At 38.2% G+C, this 24,632-nt stretch overlaps 1 protein-coding gene across 6 annotated transcripts in view; it reads right to left on the reverse strand.

Annotated features, from left to right (window-relative positions):
• LRCH3 (leucine rich repeats and calponin homology domain containing 3) overlaps positions 1 to 24,632 on the reverse strand; it is a 71,152-nt gene that overhangs the window by 35,601 nt on the left and 10,919 nt on the right. For all 6 annotated transcript variants that reach the window (XM_026070881.1, XM_026070882.1, XM_026070884.1 and 3 more), the window contains exons 2-6: positions 5,030 to 5,174; positions 3,363 to 3,489; positions 2,509 to 2,614; positions 2,183 to 2,319; positions 1,084 to 1,193 (exon numbers count right to left, since the gene is read on the reverse strand). In XM_026070881.1, coding sequence (XP_025926666.1) covers positions 1,084 to 1,193; positions 2,183 to 2,319; positions 2,509 to 2,614; positions 3,363 to 3,489; positions 5,030 to 5,174 — 625 coding nt within the window. The remainder of the gene's footprint in view (positions 1 to 1,083; positions 1,194 to 2,182; positions 2,320 to 2,508; positions 2,615 to 3,362; positions 3,490 to 5,029; positions 5,175 to 24,632) is intronic.

Here is a 24,632-nt window from a genome sequence, read left to right on the forward strand (position 1 = left end):
ATAATATATAATTACAGACAACAACAAATCAATAAGCACATAGTCACACTCTGATTTGATTGGGGTTTCTCTTAAAAATAAACTATGCTGAAGATCAACACAGCAAGAAAGTTTATCATTTTAGAGCCAAAATGTTATTTGTTTTCAGTAACAGGAAGGTACCCCTTCTGTGTGCAGAGACCCTGTCTGCAATAACTTATACTCTAGGAAACTGAGTAACACTCATAAAATGCTCATATGTTGACCTCCTCTAGAAAAATAATTCAAAACATTCAGTGCTGATGAGGAATCATTCTGTCAGTCTGTCATGCAAATTCTCCTTCACAAATCTCTGAATCATCATGATTTATTGTCAGGCCCTTTGATTTGTGTTTTATTACTGCTATGACAGAGGTACATCCTTCAGCAGCTTACTCCTCCAGACCTTACTATCACCTTCCAAGATCATTTTAAAAATATATTTAGTTTCATATTTCACTGCCTCCCTTTCTTCTATAACAGCTATAAATCTGAACTCCTGCTTTTCTCTGAACATCTTAATTTAGCAGCTGATATAGCTGACTGTTCCAATATTTGTGTTATGATGCTAAGCAGTTGTGCCAAGTGAAAGCTGGCCAAGAATAACAGTTTACTAACGGGGTGGAGATCAGCATTTACACCTGTGGTTTGAGCAAAGCAGTTATAAATTCTGTACAAAAGGTTAAAAATCACAGTAGGGTTATACTTCAGTAAGTATGCAGGAAATATTAAGATCTTATAAACTAAGCACACTGGTTACTAACATGACAGCATATCCCTTGTACTCTGAAGATCCCAACACTCTCTTCTCACTGTATATTAATGCTAACACTGCCTTACATATGATATTACCTAGTTTTTTTCTTCTGAACTCTTCTTTGCTTCTTTTATAGTGGTATCTTGCTAGAATGTATCATGAGATAACACAAGTGATATTCTTCAAAGCTACCTCCATCAGTGTGCTGACCAGTGAACAATCCTTGGATCTAGTTTTTCAAATTCAGATGGCTGACAAGTTTTCCTGAATGACATCAAAACAGGGAACTTGGATTGTGCCAAACTCACCAGGATCCAAACCCCATGGGTCTCCTATCATAATCAGGCAGGTCTGGAGCTATCTTGCATGCTTCTATGTTCAGGTATTTAAATATGTGAATTTTTCCTTTTATACATATCTAAAAAACCAAACCAAAACAAACAAACAAAAAAAGTCAGTATAATTTGACAGCACCTTTCCAAAGTACTCTAAAGACATTTAACCTGCAGTTGGGAGTAATCAGTGAGCATATTTATATCAATCAATACATCTTTTCTTCTAACCCTGCTGCATTTTAGAGAAACAGCTACAGTGGAGTGCCATGGGATGCCCGTGACAAACAAATGGAAGCCGTCTTCCACGTACATCTGCTCTGCATGCAACTCTGTCATCCGGATACTGAGATTTCATTAGGCAAATGATGTAAGCATTTATACCTACTAGAATTTATACCCTTCGCATCAGAAAAGATGCCTCCCACCCATGCCCAACTTTGAATGGCGGCGGCAGACTGCCAAAGCAAGCTCAAACTGGAAGTAAATGAGGCTAATCACAGCTGTCTTTGCATTCTACAGTGAGGCGGAAACTACAGGTCTTAGCATGTGCCACTCTTGATTCAGAAGCAGAGCTCACAGTAGAACCTGTAGTACTGAAGGGCTTATATACTCACATTGAAATTTAAATTAGCCACTAACCATATTGAAGTTTCTAGCCCAAAGGCTGATGTGAGCCCACTACTGCAAAATGAAACAGAACACAGAGCAGAACTGGGTCCTCGGTCTAAATTTTGACATTTGAGTGGCACAAAACCAATTTTGTCTAATAGTTGCTTCCTCTCTCCTATAGCTCTCCTGAAACTATAGCTATTAGAAATCTTCAGCTAATATTAGMGAGATGCTAACAGAGGAATTCTTGGTATAACCCCATAAAGGCGAAACTACTAATGCCATCAGTAAGGGAAGAGAAAGCTTCTTCAAGTTGTGATGTACATTTAAAACTGGTAGAGGATATACATTATTTAAACTTCTCTTGTTCTTAAGTAAAGGTTCTAATATAATCCTTCAGCTTTTAACTTCATTCCCCCCTTTTCAGCTAAAATAGTCACCCCAATTCCCAGCTGCAGTTTACCTGTGCAGGGGGTGACTGGAGAGGGTTGTTCTCTAACATGATGGTCTGCAGATGTCTGAGGTTCCGGTAACAAACAGGGATTGTTGTTATTTTATTGCAGGAGATATCTAACCGAATCAAAGGCAACTCAGCAAGCTCTGGAGATAGAAAACAAATATCTAGTTCAGCAGGTTTGAAAACAAGAAGCATAAAACTCAAATGTGTGTTTTACAAAATGATTAATTAAATACACCTGCACCTAGCTCTCAGGAAAAGAAAAAAAACATTAAAAGGAATCCAGAAGGGCTCAAAGTTTTTGCTGTTACGACTAACAGCCTTTATCTCACCTTCAGGTAAACGCACCAAATGATTTCTTCTGACATTTAGGTCACGCAAGGACTCCAGATTGCCAATCTGTGGAGGTATTGTTTGTATTTCATTACAGCTCACATCCTGCAAAGCAAAAATAAAGAGCAAGTTAGCAGTTTTGACATTACCACCACGAACTGGCAAGTCTGTTAACTATGATACATGGTACTTTATTCAGGGCCTGAAAGAAAAGAGACAACCATTTACATAACAMCCTGGATGCTTACATTCATTAAATCTCACTTCTGAGCTGAGGCATTATTCTCATTTTAAATACATGGGGGAATAAAAACTTAAGAAAGTTACTTAAGTTACTCGATGTTATTTGAGACAGTGCAACTTCCCATATGAAAGCTTTTTGCCAGAAGAAAATGCACCAGGAGCTCTAATTCCATACAGCCTCCCTCAAAAATAGGGAAAATTCTTAGTGATGTGGATCACTAGTTCTCCAGTGCAAGGTATCTTTTCCCCACATAAATCAGATTTTTAAAACCTCAGACAATATTTCATATTCTTTTTCTAATATCTCTATTACAAAGTCAAAAAAACATAGCTGGAGATAGAATGACAGATACAAATCTTTCTTAGGCCAAAAGCAGATTTCAGTTACTTGCTATGGCATGCAAGTGACAGTTTACAATCACAGCGTTCTTAGCAGAACAGGAAACAATTCTGATTTCACACATCCCAAGACAGCATCCTAATTACTGCATTATTTTTAATTGGTTAAAAAAATTGGTATTTCTTCTGAAACACATRTGAACCTATTAAACACATCAATTAAAAATTAAAGATTGAATAATGATAGTTAAAAAAATAACTGTATACTCACAAGCTCTGTCAGCTGTCTGAGCTGTCCGATTTCTTCAGGTATTGAAACCAACTTATTATTACTCGCTATCAAAACTTTTAGCGGTAGACTACACAAGTGTACTGGCAGTGTTGAAAGTTGGTTTCGACTTTTTGGACAGAAAGAAAACAAAGTCATCATCATCTCACTCTAGTGCAAAATCACCTCACATCTTAATGTAATGAAAGATATACAAAAAGCACAGTCCATTTTGATAATGGTCAACTCAACTTCTCCCTTATTACTGTAAAACTAAGGTCATGAAGTCTTCCTTCATTACCTGCTTTACCTAGTTATGTGTGCACAAACTCTCAGGACAAAGTACTAACCCTGATCAGATTCTTTTGGAGAAGACTCCACTCAGGGTGGAGGAACATGACCTTTTCAGGCGCTTTTAGGTGCTTCTGATAACTGGCCGCCCTCTGTCGCAACCTAATATGTTTGAACACAGTGTGAAAGCCCTTCAGATAGCTAGTATTGCAGGTCAACACGTACAAAACCCACAGAGGAAGTCATTACTTACTCAATTAGAAATATACTTTAACTATTCAGTATGTCATGTGGATCAAGATTCCTGGTATGAGGGATTTGGTTGTTTCAAAATCCAGTGTTGGTCATTTCACAATATATTACTATTAAAGCAAATATGAGGTCATATGACTGGATTGTAACCTCACAGAATGAATCAAACAGGATGAGAATTATTTATAAAAGAGAAAGCTTCTCTAAAAATAAACGATAGCAAGCAGTAGTGACTGGACAATTAGAAAGTTATGATCATAACTAAGGACAAAGCCAGATGCTGATGTTTACCAAAATATGGTGTGGGTTCTTTTCATGCCTGAAGCCTACATTTTCCTGCTATAAGAAAAACAGTTCTGAGCAGTAGGTGAACCAACAGCAGCTGTTAAAAGGACAATAATTGGACTGCACCTGCTAGAGATCACAGCAATAGGAAATCCATATCTGACTCATATCCTATTCCTACAATTCTCATTGTTAATAATAATAATAATAATAAAAAGAAACACAAACAAATTGAAGTAGCAGAAATATAACACCAAAAAGAAATCGCCTGAAATCCTTCTTGCCTGGCATCACTGTTAGTTTGTGACTAGGAACTTTCCATACCTCTTAAAACATTGTTTCTAGAAATGGAGAATCCTGTACACAACTGAATTTCATCAACAGCTAGATTGTTGTGGCAATTAGCTTTTAGTGCAGGCAGACAAGCATTTAATGCTTGAGAAAGCTCTTTAAAAGCCACTAGTGCAGCCAATATAAATGGAAATTCAGTAAGCCTTATTTAGCAGCTGACAGGTGAATATTAAGGACTATCCAATAACTCCATCCACTCTTTTCCATCAGCATGCTTGTATTTCACATGAAAACTACTGGAATTTGTTTTGCGAGTCCTTCAGAACGGAATTAAGCTCTCTTCTTCATTTTCCACTTTTACAAGCCACTTCTTAATCTTTGTGTTCCCTGATCAACCTAAGTCTGTAAGTCTGGTTCAGGGCGCTTTGATTCAATGCCATGCAATATAACACCACGATGATTACACACCATGTCTGCATTATTTATTGATGTTCCAAGATGCATAAACCTAGAATACTGATGCTAAGCAAGGTCTTTAAAATAAAGATTACCTGATATTTAGAAATGTTAAAGACTGTAAGTTCAAAATAGCCTCTGGGATGTATCGAATGCAATTCTGGTACAAATTAAGGCTCTCGAGGGAGACAAAGTGACATGCTTCTGCTGGAAGCTCTGACAGTCTGTTCCGTGACAAATCTGCGGGCAAAAAAGAAACATTCAGTGAAACTTCATGAGGGCAAGCATTGTCTGTATACACAGAGACACACTGCGAAGAATTGGACAGGAATCGGTTTTGCTGTCCTGTAAAATTTTCAAGATTACAAAATGATTCCCATTTCACACAGGAAAGAAACCAAGATCTTAAAATTTTACAGCCACAGTGAGAAAGAGAGAGACAGATGCAACGTTCCCTAGCAGTCATGCTTTCACATATCAAATTGCCTAATGCTTAGGGAGCTAGTTTAAGATGCTGAAAGCCCAGCTTCCAATCTCTTTTCTAGGACCTCTTTAGATTATGGACTTGGTATTTGGGTGCTTTAATGAGGGATTTATTACACTTTATATAGTGATTAAACAGCCATTGGTTGTGTGTATTAAAGCATACACACACACACACACACACACTCTTCTCCCACCTCCTTCCTAAAATACTTTGTGATATATGGAAATCTCAGTTTCAAGCCTCTAGTCTCCTATATATACATGTCATATAGATACACACACATTTATAGATAACAGCTCCAATAGGGAAAAACATGGAGCACATCCCCTTTTTTTTGTACGATGGCCAGAGCTTTCCCCCTTCAGAGAGGTAACAGTTCAAGCCTTTACTCTCAATCAGGYGATGCAAGGATTTGAGCTGGTCTCCCCAGTTCCAGAGAAATGCCCTGCTTGCTGCGAGCTGTAAGGTTTACTATTTCTTTGTGATTATACATTCCCTTTCGGGCAGGAGATAAAATTTAATCCAAAGTAGCACAAAATGTCTATATTTGAAGATCAACATTTTCCCTAAGCCAATTCCAATTATCAGGTCTACATGTATAAAATATCCACCAGCATTACTCTCTACACTGTATTCCTTCAAGTGTAAAAGCTGCACTGTGATAAATAGCACAGTTGCAGAGGGTTATTTTTTGTTTAAAGAAGGGCACGGAAATAAATGCCAAAGGGCGGTTCTCCAAACAAACACAAGCAGCTCCTGCTTCCTAGCACACCCAGCTGTGAACGCTGACAAGAGTTATGGTCACCATCAAGAGCACAAGAAGGATTACCCTGTGGCAGCAGGGAGTTCCTACAAAGCTCCTGCCAGTTCAACAAACTGACACTTCACCCTTACATTTTAAAGCAACAGTGGACAGTCACTGACAAAGAACTATCTAGCCTGAACCAGTGTTGTGAGTGATTAAAAAAAAAATCCAAATTTAATTGCTATTTTATTTATTTATTTTGAATTGCAATTCCTCCTCACCAGCACAGGAAGATAAGAACCCTCGCCCCCAAATTTATTTTATAAGCTGAATACGGTAATTTCTATCTCTTTATTCCATGAAGGAACTACTCAATACAGGTTACTTTGCAAACACTGATGATTCAGAAGGGTCTTGTGTGTCTTGAAGATTTTTTTCAGACAAAGGCAAGCTTGCCCAGAGCAAAAGAGCCCTTATCAGAGATACTCTGTCCACTGCATTTAAATTAACTTCACTGCCTCTGCTCTGTGYTGCCCAAGGAAAAGCAGTTGCTCTTAGTGCAGCAGGAACTAACTCTGTCTAGCTCAATGCTTAGAGCTTTGATCAGAAAACACCCTAAGCTATCGCTGATCACTGGAGAAAAAATAAGTAATAAAAATCCTAGTAGAAAGAAGCGCTACGAAAACTTTGCAGAGAACAACCTTCAGATGTATTTTAATATACAAGCGGGAAGGAACTGCAGTCTGCAGGTATGAGTGAAGCCAACTACAGCAAAGGCTATGACAGATATAAAATATACCAGATGTTGATACACACAGATGAGAGAACATGAAAATCATGGAAACTTCTAATACACTGATATAAAAAGGTAATGGGAAACACAAAACTCCTTGTCTGTTCAGCAATGAGTAGGAGAATCACGCTACAAAGGCAATTAGGCGCTTCCCTTCTTTTCAGCTTGTATCAGCTGAAAATCACCCTGTTTAAATTGCTATTTCTAACCAGCTCCAACACTGGGAGCTAAAACTACAAAATAATAAAAGTCATTGGCATTAAGTTTGTATTGCATTCCTCGAATTGCTTAAATGTCTTATGGCACACAACAACTTTTTTCCCCCCACTTTTCTATTTTTCAGGAAAGAGGACACCTATTCTTTAAGTAAAGTGAAGAAAAACTTTCACTTATAGGTAGCAAAAGACAGTTTCCCTAACATCCTGATCTTACCATCTGCTAATCTGGATAAAACATCAGTTAAATGTTTCAAATACATTATTCATGCCCAATGAAACTGAAACCAAGCTGGTCATAGTCCACCTGTCTTTTTAACAGCATTTCTCACCAGTGGCCACTGTGGTGGCATACAAACTACGAGGGAACTTGTGCGAGAAAACCTAATAAACCCTCAGTGGCTACTGCATCCATCCTTGCAGATACAGTAAAAAATAAAAATAAAAATAAATGCTTGCCATAGCTCAGGGCACAGCCACTGACCTAAAAGGAGTGAGCACAGACATCTGATCAACCCTCATTCAGAAAGCCAGTCAAAACCCATCATGCCCACCTGATTCTATCACATCTACAACCTACTCCAAGTCAACTGGGTTTACAAAGTTGGAGAACCCCAAGAAATACCATGACACAAACTGAATGGTAATGTACCTCCTATCAAAGAGTAAGCAAAGTCAAAACTAGCACGATTCGGTCAAGCAACAGCACTTTGTTCAGCAGAGGGCATTCAAACCCTGGCAACTTGCTCCACAACTAGAGGTGGTAGATAGATCCATCATCAGCAACAGAACTACCACCTCCTCGCAGAACRCCTGTGCAACAAATGCTGTATCTCAAAACTCCCTTGCCTGAAAAATTTGGTTGAAATCAAGCAAGGAAGAGTCATCACGTGTGCCCTTTTTCTTCCTCTCAACTATTTCGGTATGGTTAAGACTCTTAACTCACAAGGGATAACTCCTAAGATTCTTCTAAATAAATAAATAATAGATAAGTATATAAATGAATCGGGCTGAGCTAAAGGTTTGACTTCATAACCAAAGTGGTCTTTCACATAAATTTCAAGCTAGCATAAGCCAACACAACTTAAATTAAAGAAAGACTACAGTGACGGATCCTGCCTTCCTGCTACTGCCAGAAACTTTTCCTCCCTCTGTTGCTCATTCCAGGCCCTTTGTATCGTCACTGTTTAGGGGAAACCCTGAGTAGTGTTGCATCTAACAATTTCTCCAGGTTATTAAAAATCCCTACCAGTTCCCTCATCACCTCACTGCACAATCCTGCAAACCTTTAYGGCAACACCAGGAAAATAACGGCGGCAGGGTCTCTTCTCCTGGTGGCAGGGATAACTTTTGCTGACATAAAGCACTCGCAAAACTTCAGCCTCAGTGGAGACAGCTTAGATGAATCAGGCCGATCAGAACCTGCCTAAGAATCTGTAGATGATAAAGGAGACAATAAAATGTCTATTTCCCGCAGAGACATAGCATACACTTTCAAGGGAATTTATGCAGTGGACTCCTATTTTGCACAAGCCATCTCCCTTAACTCACTAGTCTTTCCCAGGGTTTCTTTACCTTATTTCCATAATTTGATTCTCATTAATGTTTTACTAAAAAGTGATAGCAAACTCATACGAAAACTATAAAAATTGTGTAGCTGCAGTAGAGTTGAAGCAGAATAACAGTGCTAAAACTACATAACAACGTGATGCCCCAAATTGCAACATTCCCAATGGGATCGCTCCTGTGCCAACATTGTCCTAAAACATAACAGAAGAGCGATTTCCAAACAAACATATTGTCCCAACACAAATACAAATCCTGAAACATTCATAGTAAGTGCAGCCAATCATAGTATTTGTAATCACTAAAATTATTTGAGATACATGCAGCTTGCCATAAGGTTTCACAATCATGTGTTACAATGTAAGAAAGGGAGAAAAATGCAAATTATTCCAGAGATTTAGAGATGACAAGCAACAAATAGGAACAGAGTGTAATCTGGGGGGGGGGGGGGACACCTCAATTTCTACATTAACTAGATGTTTATGCATCTATTTTAAAGAATTATTACATCATGGGTCCCCATACATTGTGCTTTTGGGGGGATCTTACAGGAATGGGAGTTAATTCCGCTGTCATTATCTCACAGTATACTAACACCCTTCCAACACACAGCTTCATCCCTCCTTCACACAGCTGTGCTGGCAAAGCAGTTTTTAGTACTACCCATTTTAACAGAGAAATAGGCCTCTCAATTAACAAGACATATTTTCTGGCAGAAAACATCACAATGTAAGATTTGTTTTAACTCTGTTTTGGAAAGGGTTTAACCATAAATGTGAGAAGTCTCAGTTGCTTTTTGTTTCATTTTATCTTACTACAGAGCATTAAAAACCTAGTATTTATGTATTGTTCAGACCATAAGGCACAAGAGTACTACGAAATATATGAAGTCCTTCTTAGCTATGATTTGGTATTTCCAAAGAAGTCAGTCCCTGCAAAATAAGATTAAGTATGAAGAAATAGAAATACATTTTTTAAAACAACAAATGAGCTCACAGCATGATAGAAAAGACACACTAAAGTTGGCTAGCAGTAAAGACTTAAGTTTTCCAAACTTCCCTCAATCTACAGTGATTTTTAAATCATGGCATTTCCGCCTAGCACTGGAAATTCAATGGAAAGCAGTTTAAATCGGAGCTGAACTTTGAGGCAGCAATACAGTCTCTTAAACCATTCAAAGTAGGTGTAACCAATTACAAGTTCAGTCAGTAACATCGCAGCAGTTTTACTCACATGATAGTCATGAGAATACCATCTTATTTGAGCATCTGTGAGTTCATGTGCTTGAGTGGGGAGCTAAGAGGGAGGTTTGCCAGGAACAAAAAAAGGCAAACGCTAGAAAGAAGGCCAAGATACTGCAAAACCAGAACAGGATGATTTCCAAGCACACCTCAAGATTTAGACAAAAGCAAATACATTATAAAATACAGTGTGAATTCTAAAATTGGATGTGAAGTACCACTTTTGGTTATTTGCAACCCTCTTCTCCCCAACCGAACCAAAAAAACCTCCCCAAAACAAACAAGTATTTAAAATTCCAAAAATCCAAAACACAGCATCCCTAAGAATCAGTGACATTTTTGATTTTGGCCAATTTCTCTGGAATCCTCCCTCACCCCAGGAATCAGACCTCCATGTGGGATCAGCAGTGGGGCACAGAATACAGCCTTCAGTGTATGCAACAATTCAGCAACTCCGTTCTCTTCTCCTTCCTCCTAAAAATACCTAAAGGAAATGAACAGTTCTAACAAAACTAGGGGAGAAGTATTTTAAAGAAAAGCACTCCGGTGACTGGTTATATATTTACATGTGTATTAACCTGCAGGACAGCAGTATCTGGTGCTTTTCCAGAAAGAGAAAGTGAGTGTGAGATAGAGGAACAAAGATTAAGGTATTTAACTCAAAATACCTGGTCAATTAAATTTTTAAGTTATAAATGCTTTTCTGCTAGCATGTGTGCATGTGTGTGTGTGTGTGTGTGTAAATAAAAAAATAACTCTACAATAACCAAAAAACCCCAGAAGTTACAGTACAAACTATTATAACTAAAATTCATATGAATATTTCTCTCTCCATTTCTCAGAAAAATGACACAACGCTGCAGTGAGATCTTATTTAAATCCTAAGTATTTTCACAAATACTGTGGCATGAATTAAGAAACAATTGATAACTGTCCAGTCAAACAAGCACCAGCCAATTTGAGGCAGAGTATCTGCTTTACTACATGTGCGCATACCCTTGCTACATGACATACCATTAAATGCAGAATGAGAAGAAGAGAGAGACTAATCCCAGCCCCCCAAAAGCACAAATTCTGAATTTCACGAAGAATAAACATATGAGTGAAATATGGTTATTGCAATCTGGACTAGGAATGACTTGTTTCTGTTCACCTTTCATGGGTTAAAATTACTGGTACCAGAAATCTGCTTTAAAAAGGCTCTTCCAGGCTGCTATAAACAGATCTGTTTCCTTGAAGGCAAGATCACGTGGAATTTTGGCAAAGGGGAAACGTTCTTTGGAACTAAAGTTCTTTGTGAAAGATAAAAAAAAAAAGCCAATGATACAGACACCAAATTAAGTTTCAGAGTGGAGTGAGATCGCTGACCCTTTCCATATTAATCAGGATTCCTCTCAGAAAGCCAGTATATCCAAATTTAAATGTGACTAGAAAATACATTACATTTAAAATGGCATCATTTGGCACTAAACAGAATCACTTATTGTTAAAAGAAGAACGTTACCATAACATCAAACACTAGCAGGACTGTGATCATATCTTTAACCTAAATTGTAACGAAAGTTTTTTTTCAAACAGAAATTCATAGATGCACAAAGATGCACTAAGGTGCCTGGCACTTTACCCCCCGGCTTAAGCTATAAAGAGGGGGAGCTGTGGCTCAACTGCTGCCGGCACTCAAAAAAGCAGGACGGTGGTGAATTCCAGTTCACCCCGAGATGCTGTTGTGATCAGTCTATTAATCCAGTTGCTCTGGGAATACCACGTCTGCTCTCACTCCAATTAACTATGACATGAAGAGCAGTTCTAGGCCTGGTCTGTGTTACAAAGTTTTGTAGATTAAAAAAAAAAATAAATTAAGAAAAGATTTGTCTTTTGTCCCCACTGATCTGCACGTGTCCTTCGCATTTTTTTAATGGAAACCAACAGAACCCAGACTTTTGACTGTCCATTCAAAACTATAAGTCATCAACCACCACAACACCCGCTGGCAAAATGCTAATGGGAAAGAGTTTGTGACATAATGTCAGCAGCTGTAAACTGTGGGCTCCCACCCATGATATATCATGTCTTCTACAGCAAACCAGTTGCAGATGTGGGACATCAGCCATGAACGTGCTGCAGCAATGCAACACTACTGTTATCTGCGAACAGATTTAAATCCTGACAGTAACGTTTGCTGGTACACACAGCCCTAATTAGGATTACTTCATCTGAAGAAAATATTCCGTTTTTCTGAAAACTATGAAGCATGTGCTGTAATTCAAAAGCATTCAAGTTTTTCTTTTTAAACTAGACAAATCTAAAATATATTAACCTGCATGGATATACGTCATGAAAAAGTAGGGAAGTAGTTGGTGTAGTCTTGCAGATATGGAAAGTACTTCACCTGAACAAACTCATTTACAACTACTGCTTCATAACAGCCAGCCTCCTCCCTGGAAATTAACTGCTCGGATTAGCAATGTTATCTGAAAGATGTGCGTAAACAGACCTTTTGAGGAACTTCTTGATGTTATTTGATAGCTCAATTATGACAAAACACATTTAAAACCAAATCTATCAGAACCATTACTTACATTTCCAAATGCATTTGAAGCACATTGTTATATAAACTTTAAGGGCACGTTCTGTTCATTTGTAATTCTTTCTATTAGCCAAGTAAATTCAAGCATGTTGATCCTGGTCTTATGAACTGATTTGTTYTACCTCCCAAACATTTCAACACTTGAAATGAGAACTTGAGAACTTGAAAACAGCAAAGCTTGTGACTCTAATGCAGAAAACATTTTCATAACGTTACTAAAAGAAGATGAATAAAATGAACGCATAGCCCTGAACAGATGAGCTACTGCTGTTATTGTACTGTTTGTTCTTTCTTGCGCAAGAAAATTAAAAACCATCATACTTTTATGATATCAATCTGATGATGTTGGGTCTCTGAACTCAGCAGCTGGGAATGTTTTCCTCTCCTTTCTAAGCACTGAAAATGTCAGCATCTTTAAAGCTTCGTTTCACACCTGGAGGATTTCCTGCCATAGGAGGGATGACCTTACTTCTTCCTGCCTGCTATTATATAACACCACCACTTTTGTCATACCCACTCTTCTAAGTACTTATTTAAAAAGAACCTCAGAAATGACTTCCCCTGACTCAACGTCTACCTGCCAGCCTTGTCGAACCTGAACTTTTCCCAAGCGTTCTCCCATCTAGCTTAGACACCTCTTGTAAACCTATTAATTTAGCCTATTAATTAAAGTTGGCATTTACTGAGCTGAGAAGAGCCTACTTTACTTCAGCCATTCCTTTGTTTTCCCTAGGCAATGCACAACGCGAGTGCCATAGCACCACCATACCCAAGTCGAAATACCTGAGTAACAGTTACAGGGAAGATTCTTTTCACCTACAATACTTCTGCAGYCCTGTAAACAGCCTACTGAAATACAGCCCCCCATTTCCGGCTTCTATTTCCATTATTTCATTAAGTTAGAAAAGTTAGTTGTCAAATATATGATCCATTCTTCATATACATATCACATTTTTACTTAGCAGCAGTAGTAGCAACATTAAATCGTGTTTTAATGCTTGCAAGGACTAACATTTTGTAACCGAGAATCTCCAATCTGCTGGTTTCTAACAGACTGCAAGATTTCTGCAGTTACAGAAAATGAGGCAGAGGTTAGTGGTTTGGTCCAAGCGTCAGCTTGGCAGCGCTACGCCTGCAACGCAGAGGTGCTTACCACCAAAGGCGACTTAACAAACCTGACAATATACCGTATAACACACTAAAACTGAAAGATCACATTTATGAGAGTCTTCTACATTTCCTGACTTGCTCTATTAAAAACCAGGTTTGTAGCATGCTCTTAACCAAAGCTGCCTCACATTGTCCTTTATAAATCCCATTTCAAATTGTCACCAAATCTTTGCCAAATCTCAGCGGTATGGACCAAAGTTTTGCATATACTACTCGCTCTGGCTATACTTGTGTTTTGGCACACTCAGTACAAACAATAAAGCTTTTGCCAGAGTTTAAAAACAAACAAAACCCCACCTTACTCTGAAGAACTCTCACTTGCTAAATTTGCTACAAACAAAGGATGCATGAGTACTATGGTCAAAGAATTTACCTTTTCCCTCAACACCTAGGTTAACAACAACAACAACAACAAAAAACTAGCCAGGTTTCATTCGGCTTGTTTTAAGTCAGGAGCATCTTAGGAACAGTTGCAAAAGGGAGGCTGTCAGAATTTGGCTTCCAGATTGCTTGAACTACGCTAGCTTATTAAGTTGCCCCTTCAGCTCTTCTCCATTAAAACACATCACATAAAACCAAGAAATGGATTAAGTATAACTATCACTGAGCTTAGTCTCTGCAATACTCACTATTCACTATAAAACTAATAAAATCTATGTACAAAAGTCTGAGCTTTCTTTTTATATTGAAAATAAATAAATAACCTCAGCCATACCTGGGATCAAAGACTAAAATAGAGAAGACTCTAAACACCAACTCCCGTTCTTGCTCCCTTTCTTCTTCCAAGTTATTTTAATGCATACTTGCTGTGGTTTAGCTTTCTGTTTTACACAGGAATTAAAACCTTATGGGTGTCACAGTGAAAAGCACTGACTAAACACAAACACATCCATTTTAGTCCTGCACCCTTTATGTCAGATGCTGTACATGCTTGTTTGACAAGAGCATTCCCAACTAAAGCAAGATTTTCACACAGCAGTAGACCACATGAGTACTGCAAGAAGAGCATAAACATTCCAGTCAGAATGACAACTTGGAAAAAATGCCACTTCCTCTGAGAAATAATAGTATTTTCCTTTTGCAAGGAAGACTATTGCTTTTTATTAAAAATAAAAAAAAAGAATGGAAACTATAGATCATCATTATATGGCTGTTCCTATGCGATTGCTGGCAAATAGGCAAAGGTGACAAGCTCTAGCCCTTACAAAGAATTCAGAATTCCCAATATTCCCTGGCCTTCAGCCTCTTACAGGCCCTGGAACAGGAAAATCAGTAGCCTTAATGAATCACTGTTCTGTCAAGCTTTTTTTTTTTTTTTTTTTTTTTTTAAACATAGACTGTGGTTTCACAGTCAGCTGATCTAAGCCAGTGCTACTACTGAAGGGAATGATCCCTCACTGACCATGTGTTATCATCCCCTCTCTTACATCCCTGATCGTACAGCCACACAGCCAGTTGGATTTCATTGCTGAGAACAAATCCTGCAAAAACCAAAGCCACAAACAGTCTTCAGCCCTTCTGAGACATGATCTGATTTATGGTGCCGCTGTGTAATCTCTAACACCAACACCCGGGAGAGGATGAGCACGTGCAGCTACAGGAGTATGGAAGAAAGGGACCACAACTTTGGGCAGTAGCTAAGATTTGGACCGGCTGGCTTATGATAACCATGAAACTGCACTTTTCGGTTCCTTAACATACACATTGCTAAATAAAACAGAGATCTCTCGTCAAAGCAGCAAATTACACAGTGGTGATCAGGGATTTATTCCCAAACTTTTGCTCATTATGGATACGTATTTGTGGACCCAGTACGATGTTTTAAGGATCACATATGGTGCAGCAGAACAAACACTTCAGGAATGAGATGCAACTACTTTTTCAGATGAGTAGGGAGCAGAACTCAATGGCTTTAAAAGGAAGCCATGATCAAGGAAGACAGATGACCCCATAGCTAGGCTTTATGGCTGCTCAGTAAACAACAGCACCGAGTATGGATAGACTACACGCTGTAACTGAATGCGCTGACACAGCAGAGATGATTTCAGTGAAGACCAACTGTTCATCCATGTTCGAAAATAAGGATTAATTTTAACCCTTTACTATGAAGTTTGGGGTTAAAGAAGTTTTTATATATACCCCGCTTCCAACATGTGGTAGACCCTGCCCCCGCAGAATCTTCTCTCTTCCAGCAATTTCATTCCTTTTCTTCAATAAACTTGGGCATGTGGCCAACAGCATAACCATGCTTCTTTTTCAAACAGTAAAACACCAAGCCAAGCTAACTAAAGTAAGTGAAAGTAGGAGAAGCAAAGTTGCAAGAGATCTAACAGAGAAATGAACCAGGGTCTCCAGCTCACTAAGTCCAGTTAAATTGGCAAAGAAGTTCAGTTCCCCACTTGCAGGTTGCACTGCAGGTCCCACTGTTTTTTTGTGGGAAACATGTGCATACAGTATTTATCTCCAGGAGAAGTCCTCTGGACTACACCTACAAAGCTGATAAGGCAGCACACCCCCCTTCATTAATTAGTCTGTTTTAAAGGGGATTACTTTGGGTTGACTTAAACCTATTCCTATCTGACTGTGATTAAACTGAAAAAAAAAGCCAAACAAGTCAAATCATAGCATAAGACCTGTATGCCTAGTCTTTTAGGCTAGTTTAGCCAAAATGGTTTAAAGTGATGTCTTCAAGCCTTGGAGATATACTTTCTGGGATCAAGTTACTCTGGTGTAAAATTGTCACCTCAATTAGATATCCCTTACTGCCCCTTTACTGGAAGCCACTGATTCTACAGCACTTGTGTGAGCATTTCCCAATTCACTGGGCAAGCAAAACAGTCAAGTTAGCTCATACTAATATTTTTTTAAATTGTTTAAACTACTCTGACAAATTCTGCCTAAAGCTAACTTGGGAGGACTTACATGAACTGCATCTCTAGCAGATTCGTGAGGGCAGTGGACTTCCTTTGTCAGCACAATCTCCTTAAACTAGCTCATAACTGCATGTAGAAAAGTTTTTGCCTTTACAAAAAAAAAAAGTTTAGAAGAAGATGCAGAACAGAAGATTTTTAAAAGAAAGTTTTTAATCAGGATTTTCAAAGCAGACATTACTTGGAAACCAATCAGACTGAAGTCCTCATACTTTAACATTTTATTTTCTTTTAGCACTAACAACCACCTTGGTTAAAACAAAGGAGACTAAGCTCATTTTGTAAACGTTTTGCTGCAACACCATCACTTAGAATCAATATGCATTTCAGATTTGCTGATTCAGCCCCTCAATCCCAGCATACACAACACAAAATTTAGCTCTCTTGATGTATTTCTTCCTCGTCTGTTTTTTCCTTTCTTTAACTTAGATCTGCTTTACCAGTTCACATGTTCAGTATCCTGGAAGAATTATAATGCTTCAGAATGAATACCAATAAATGGATACACTCCTAGCATACCCCTCTCCATTTTTTTCTTCACATAGGCCTGAGCTGCTCTTCTCCCACACTGCTCATGAAAGAGATAGCTTCCTTCTGCAGCCTCTGTTCCCCAATCAGGAGATTATTTCTTATTTTCTTTTACATCTCCTCCCTTTCCCATGAGCACTTCAAGACAATTGACCACTCAAGACTGGAATATAACTTCTTGCTTTCACAAGGTAGAACTAACCTGCCTGCTACTCCATAACTGACGACGAGTTCYTCTTAACCCAGCTAAATTCAGTGGTCTAGTTTACAGTGCAGAGCAGAGGGGAGACAAACTGCTGCACAGAAATAGGAACGAATGGCAAAGGGCCAGAACTTCTTCAGCCTGCTGAGACAGTGTCTCATGAAACTATACTCACGCTCCATTAAACTTCATTTGAAGATACTCACTTGCAGGCTCCAGTTGGAAGGCAGAACCTTAAAGTCAAGTCATTTAATAATGTATATTTTATCTTATTTGTAATCAAAAAACTTGCTATTATCACACCACTGATGGACCAAAGACTGCAACCTTACGGATGCCAACTTTCTTCCTCCACATATGCTTTCACAAAGTGTCCTTACACAATGGTAAGCTATATTCAAAAATATACTTGAATACAGGACATCATAATGCAAACCTGCCACCTCCAGAATGGAGGGCTACACTTGTGCTCTAACAACAGAAAGACATCTGCTTGCTAAAAAAGGAGAGAAGACTATGTGCTCTGTGTGGCATCTTCTCATTTCCTTACTTCTACAAGCTTAAAGAAATGCATTTCTCTCATGGTCCAGAGACCTGCCAGCAAGCTCTGAGAGGGCTCCAAGGTCTCCATGCACCTCATTATCTCCTTCAGTTCCATTTATCTCACTTTTCCATTTTTTAAACAAAAAACCTTCAGCAGCACGTACATAAGGTACTGCATACACACGAGTTTATGTAATATAGAAAAGATTCTTGCCAAGAACCTATACTACACATACAACTTCTCATCACAGACAGGACAGGAGAATAAACATCAGTTCCTCTATTTCATGACTTATTAGTCCCTAGACACTATGCTAAATACTCTAGTCTGTAGTACAAAACCCATAGTCAACTCCCAATTATTCAGAAAAGGAGAGAGAAGGGAGGGTCAGATAATATGGACAACGCAAAAGCACAGGTTAATATAAAACATAATGCAGACAATGTACAATGACAAGTAATAACACTACTGACAGAGGAGCCTCAAGACCTCCTAGGTAGCACTGACGCAGGCTAGAAAACCTGCCTAAGACAGCACAGTGCCTTTTGAACGCAGGTAAGCTGTCCAACCTGGCTCTCGCAACCAGCTTAGACACTCCAAGTACACCTATTGCACTGTTAAACCACCCCGAATAATCTGTTCATAGCCATGGTGAGTTCCAAATGAGAAGACTAGGGGCGAGGAAGAGCATATGTTACTGTTGCTCTGCTTAACGCTCTGCTCCCTGGCATTCATCTGTTTCAGTGAAATACGTTATCTTCAGCAATTCCAACTGCTCCGCAACTAAACCTTAACTTGGGGAAGGAGACATAGCATGAAGTAAAGGCAGGAATAAGGCAGGCAGGCCGGAAATGTGAAAAGCTACCAGCAAAGACTTCGTATTTCCCATCATTCATATATTCATTTTACTAAATGCTAGCAATGACTTCGATTCATCTTAATATTGTACATAAACTTCTCCCTCTACAAGTGTTTTAACATGTAAATATTTCAGTTAATCTAAATAGCAATAACAGCCTCAATTTACCTAATATATTGTTTTTGCACATTCCCCCCTATATATTGCACTGACTAATTCAAAATATATTACTTTACTCCTTTTTCTCAGACAGTTTACATAGAACAATACGTTAAAGTCAGCAATAGATGGACAGACCACAAAGAAAAAAGTTTTGGCTAACACCACATTTCAGTCTTACTCGGACAGACAGAAACAAACCAGCTCAAACCAGAACTGAAAACTCAAAGGTCCTAAAAGCAAAGTCAGTAATGTCGTATAAAAAGGCCAATTACTTTCATAGAAAAGCAAGGATTTCTATAAAATTTTAAGCCAGTTATTAATGCATTTCTGAGAAGCTCTTAATAGAGTGCCTCTGTATTTATGGCACTGGGATGCTGCTTCATCAGGCTACACAGCGAGGTCACCAAGTATGTCTCGTCCCGTTGCAGACACCAATCTGTCTTCAGCAGGATGGTATTTTATTGAGGAGAAAAGTCAATAAAGCCCTAACAGTCAAAAGTCCTATGTTCTTTTAATGACCCTTGGGGCCATCTCTCATGCTGACATCATCCCTAACAAAAAAAGTCTGTTGCACTTTACACAGGCAGTGTTGCAATTTCCAATAGGACAATTATTGCCAGAATTTGAGAAAAAGAGCTGGAATCTTGCCAAGGTATCTGTATGGTGCTAGCCATTTCAGTGTCAAGAAATAAAACAACAGTAAAGAATCTGTATGGAAAATATCCTGTAGCAAACAGAGAGAATAGCCAAATGAGGAGATAAACGACAGCAATTGCCAAAACATATGTTCATAATATAAAATAAATTTTGAATCTGGAAACCATAAAAGTCACCTTCAGTCAAAACCACACAATGCAGACACTAGCAGGGATCAAGGACTACAGAACTGACAGCCACAATTTCATGTGTCTTCACTATTTTAAAAGCTAAGCTTGCTAAAAAAAACAAAAAAACAAACAACCCCCCCCCCCACAGTAACGAGGCCATCAAAATGAAGGTTACCCTCTCAAATAATATTTTGAATAGATTTATATAAAGCTTTTCCATGAAAAAGAATCAACGTTAAGAATCTCTGACAGCAAACAAGCAAAACCCAAATTGATCCTACTACAACTGAAAATAGACTTTTTCAAAAGAAAAACAAAACAAAAAGACAAAACCCTGCTTGGGAAAATGCTTAAGGTAAGGCTTAACAGAAAACATTTCTCCTATGAGGCAGTGATTCAAATTAATCTCAAACTACAACTGTTGCTTTGAAAGTTGTTGGGTGGTCCATGAGAAAGGAGTGGCTCTGTCACTTGAGCTCCTCCTGAGAAATATCACAGACAGTTTTGTGCATGCGTGAGTGAGAGACAATTCTACCCGAACTGGCTCGGTACAAACTTCATGAAATGGAGGAACAAGGAGAATGAAAGCTTTTTCTCTTGCTACAAGACTCCTTGAAAAACATTAGGACATGGGAACGAAGGGAACAAATTCCACTTCCAGAGAAGTCTATCATTCCACCTCATAATCACCATTTTAACTGCTGTTATTATTATTTTTTTAATAACTCTACTTAAGCACAAAACCACATAAAACAACGTTCACTTGCAAACACTCAAAAAATCCAAACCAAAACTCAAACCGAAAAGCTCAAAAGGAAAAAGTTGCAGAACAACTGCTTCATGCACGCCAAGACATGGACATCAGCATAATGACACTCTGACCGAATAAAAACATGGTATTGCTCCTCAGTGACATAACACCCTGCCTGCTGTCCACGGCCTAAGAAATACTTGACTGTGTTCCAGCAGAGCACGGTTTCATTTTACAAGAGCGCTTCACAAAGTTAGGAGTGAGGGGAAGTGTGAAGTAAATGAACTCGTCTTCCATACCTCCAGGAGAGCGTGACTTTGGGTCCAAAAGGAATTACCTAACTGTAAACACTTTAGCTTAAAAATTTTTTTAAAAAAGAAAACAGCATATAAGTTTTGAAAACAGAGCTAGACCTATTGCCAAATTATAAGACACACAGCATGCAAACCTCTAGATCCGTTCATTTGTTACTTTTTCTTATTAAAAAATTATGAGAATTGTTAAAAACATACATTTAATCAGCTCCATCCATTTTGCTTCCTAAAAACCTCATTAAGATTAAAAAACTTGGATAAAAAGAGGCACAACGGTTTTCAGCTTTGGAGAAACAGCAGGTGAACTAGTTTCAGTATCCAGAATACTGCAAAAAAACCCAAACAATTCCAACCCAAACCAAAGAAAAAAGTCCCACTGCAACAACCATCCCCTGGAGTTCAAGTCAATAGACTTAATGGAAATACTTCAACTTTCAGCTTTCAAAGGTCTGCACAGAGGAGTGGGGAGATGCAAGAGAAGGGCTTTGACGCACAGCAAAGAGTTTTGAAGCGTAAGTTTGATTTGCATTGAAAAGCAAAGCAGCAGCCGAGGAAGCACATGCAGCAAAATGGAAAGGTAATACTGAAAATAACTTGCTCAACTATGCAAAGTTTTGAAGACAATACGTTATAAAAACAGCATAATGTTAAAATATTAATTTAGCTTCAATATAAATATTGAAGAGATCAGCTACAAGAGAGCAGTCAGGGTAGGAAAATGTGAGGCAAGCAGGATATTTGAAGTTTATTAAAAAGTGATGATAAAGCATTAACAATAAGGATGGTACTGAAGTAGGATACTTCCATCACCTTTAAAGTAATACCAACCTCTGGTTACTACAAGTACAAGATGACAAAGAAAAATCTATCCTGAGATCACTAGAAGGACAGAAATGCTCCTATACTTCTAACAGAAACAGAATAACATTCTTCAAGGTACTGTAAAGCAAGTACGAGGAACTTGTGAAAAGTGCCACCACAAAATACATTCAAAAATAAAATCAATTTAATTTATAGTGTATTTCACCTGATATTATTCAAAAATCTTTACAAACAAGGATTTCTCCATCTCCATTAAACTGTAACTACAGCCAAAGAGGAAACAGCTGTTTTAATAGCAAACAGAAATATTATGTGAAGGAAATGCATGCAGAGCACTGCATCTCATTGATAGCAAGAGTGGTAGAGATCAGAAGACAGGATACCATAAACTGAATAAAAATTTGGTCAATGAGAACTTGCCACCGGCGTTTGGCAACCCATGAAAAAGTCAGAGACAAAAAAACAGCAGAAGTAGTCTTCTCCCACTTACCACAGCCAAATGGAAACGAACWTAAAGCAAACTAACAGCTAGAGTGAAAGGAAAGTTACATTTACAATTTAGTACGCATGCATGCACACTTCCAATAAACTCTTGTTCATTAATCTTCTCAGCACTGAAGCTAATATCTGCCAGAGGTAGGCTGACTTAGTTTTACAAATCAAGATCTTCAGAACACAAGTTACTTTCACTTATCAAAAAGGGTGTCCCCAGCTTTACAACCACCGATATGCCCAGATTCTCCTATCCAGCTGTTAAGCCCTGCATAACGTGCAATTTTATGAGATTACATAATGTAGTAATATAGTTTCAAATCAACTAGCATGGAAATAAAATACAAAGGCATACAAAATATTCTTTCAAATAATCTAGTATATCTGCAATATAAAACTTGAAATGAAAAGAAACTCAAGCACCCAAAATAAGATTATGATTTTTTTTTCTCCTCCTCATGGGGTACAAACTGTGTTCTCTAGATTTACAACCCCATGACTCAGCCTGCAAAGTAAAACAACGCACCAAACAGCTTATTCTGTAAATGCCTCAGACACCAGCGTATGTCACAGTGCAAACGGTTAGGAAGCAGGATGTACCATGCAAATTAGGAAAAGGAAAATGTGAAGAGACAGGAAACGCAGTGGTAGAAGGATTTCTTTAAGGTCCAAAATGGAGAAAGGAAAACAAATAGCCAAAATTAAGAACTGCCATTTATTTTATGTACGAACTATGTGTTTTCTTCTACTATGATTAAAAAAAGTAGACACAAGTGTTCAGTAGACTGAAATAAAAACTGGCAAGATAAAGGAGCTACATGAACAGTTTCAACTGAGAAATATGAAAGTATAAACTGCCCCTCAGCCTGGGCAGCGCTAGCTTCTCCAAACAGCTTCGGCGCCTCCGGCGGGGCTGCACCTCGGTGCCACGCAGAGCAGAGGGGAATCCGCGCAATTCCAGGCAGTTCTGGTTGTTTGCTTGCTTAAACCCCAAGGTCCTGAACAACTGTCAGGTATCAGAGCCATGTTTCACTACTACTACTATTAAGAAAGCTCTGGAAACACATGTTGTAGTCGTTCACAGAAGAGGAAACCCCCTCCCCCAAAACAGGGGACAATTCCGCACTGAGTTCATCCCAGAACCTGCTCACACAACTTGCATACTTGCAGAAGAGTTGTTCTAAGAGAGGTTTTAAGAAATAGGAAGACGAATTGCAAAATGCCTTAGATTTTATTTAAACGTGAAAAGCTATTTAAACTGACTAGTTTCAAATTGACATAATGTTACTGAAATGGAAATTCCATAGATTTATTTCTTAACCACTTTTTGGAGTAGCACTATAAGGACTGTGAATATAAATTCCACTGTGGTAGTGGGGACACAAAAAATGTAACAGATTAACAGATGTACTTCTCATTTTAGCAAATACTCATAGAAGCAAAGATGGCAGATGTTTAAAAGATTACATCTGTATTAGCTATATAATTCACACCCAAATAACGTGCACTAGAAGCACGAGAAAAAGTTTAGCACTTATATTTATAGCTCTTCAAACCGCTATATACCCATTAACTAGCAAATAGCAGTAAATGCAACACCCTTACCTATTCCCTAAAAGCAATTTGAACAGAATGTTATGAGGCAGAAAAAAAATAGTATTAATTTCATAAAGAATAAAGATTTCTGGCAAGAAAAGCCATTTCTAAAGATTTATTTTATTAGCTCTTTAATACTTCAGTCTAGGTGAAATTCCACAAACTGGAAGAGATTCTTGCATGAAGTAAGGACAACGCTCTTGTGAAAAAAGAGAGAAGAGCGATCAGGCTTTGTAACCTGTAATATAGTACAGCCAAAGTATTTTTGATTTCTGAAAGGCTGAATTTTTAGAAAACATAGTATGTAGAAGTGCTTTGCAGTTGCAAAAGTATACTGGAAAAATTAAACGTAAGGTACAGATCTAGGCTAAAAGTAGTTTGTAGCTTTGTAACAGACTCTTTATTCATATTTATCACATCATATTTATTTAAACGATCATAATCTTCTACACATTTGAACTTGCAGTGAACGTAATGACATGGAAAAAGCAGAGAAAGTTAAATATTTTAAAAATACGGCATATCACAATCAATATATTCAATATTCTCCAAATAATTAGGACACAGGTGTGCATTTGTAACCCCCTACATTCTTGGTATCTTAAAGTATAGCCCTGGGAAAAAGTTAATTCTTGAACATATAACAGGCCAAGTCTGACAGAACCTATGGCCTTCTCTGCATATTAGAGTACCTTTTTTTTTTTAAACAAACATACTGATATTCTCAAAAGGATATTTCTGGTATTACAAATAAATCATCAGATAAATAGGAGGACAGCCTCACTCTCGCTGTACAAGAAGAGAGGATAAATTCCTCATCCGATACCATTCGCTTTTGGTTTCATCATTCACCGTGTTTTTTAGGCA

Source organism: Apteryx rowi, unplaced genomic scaffold (assembly GCF_003343035.1).
Source record: "Apteryx rowi isolate R43461 unplaced genomic scaffold, aptRow1 scaffold_32, whole genome shotgun sequence".
Lineage (NCBI taxonomy): Eukaryota > Metazoa > Chordata > Aves > Apterygiformes > Apterygidae > Apteryx > Apteryx rowi.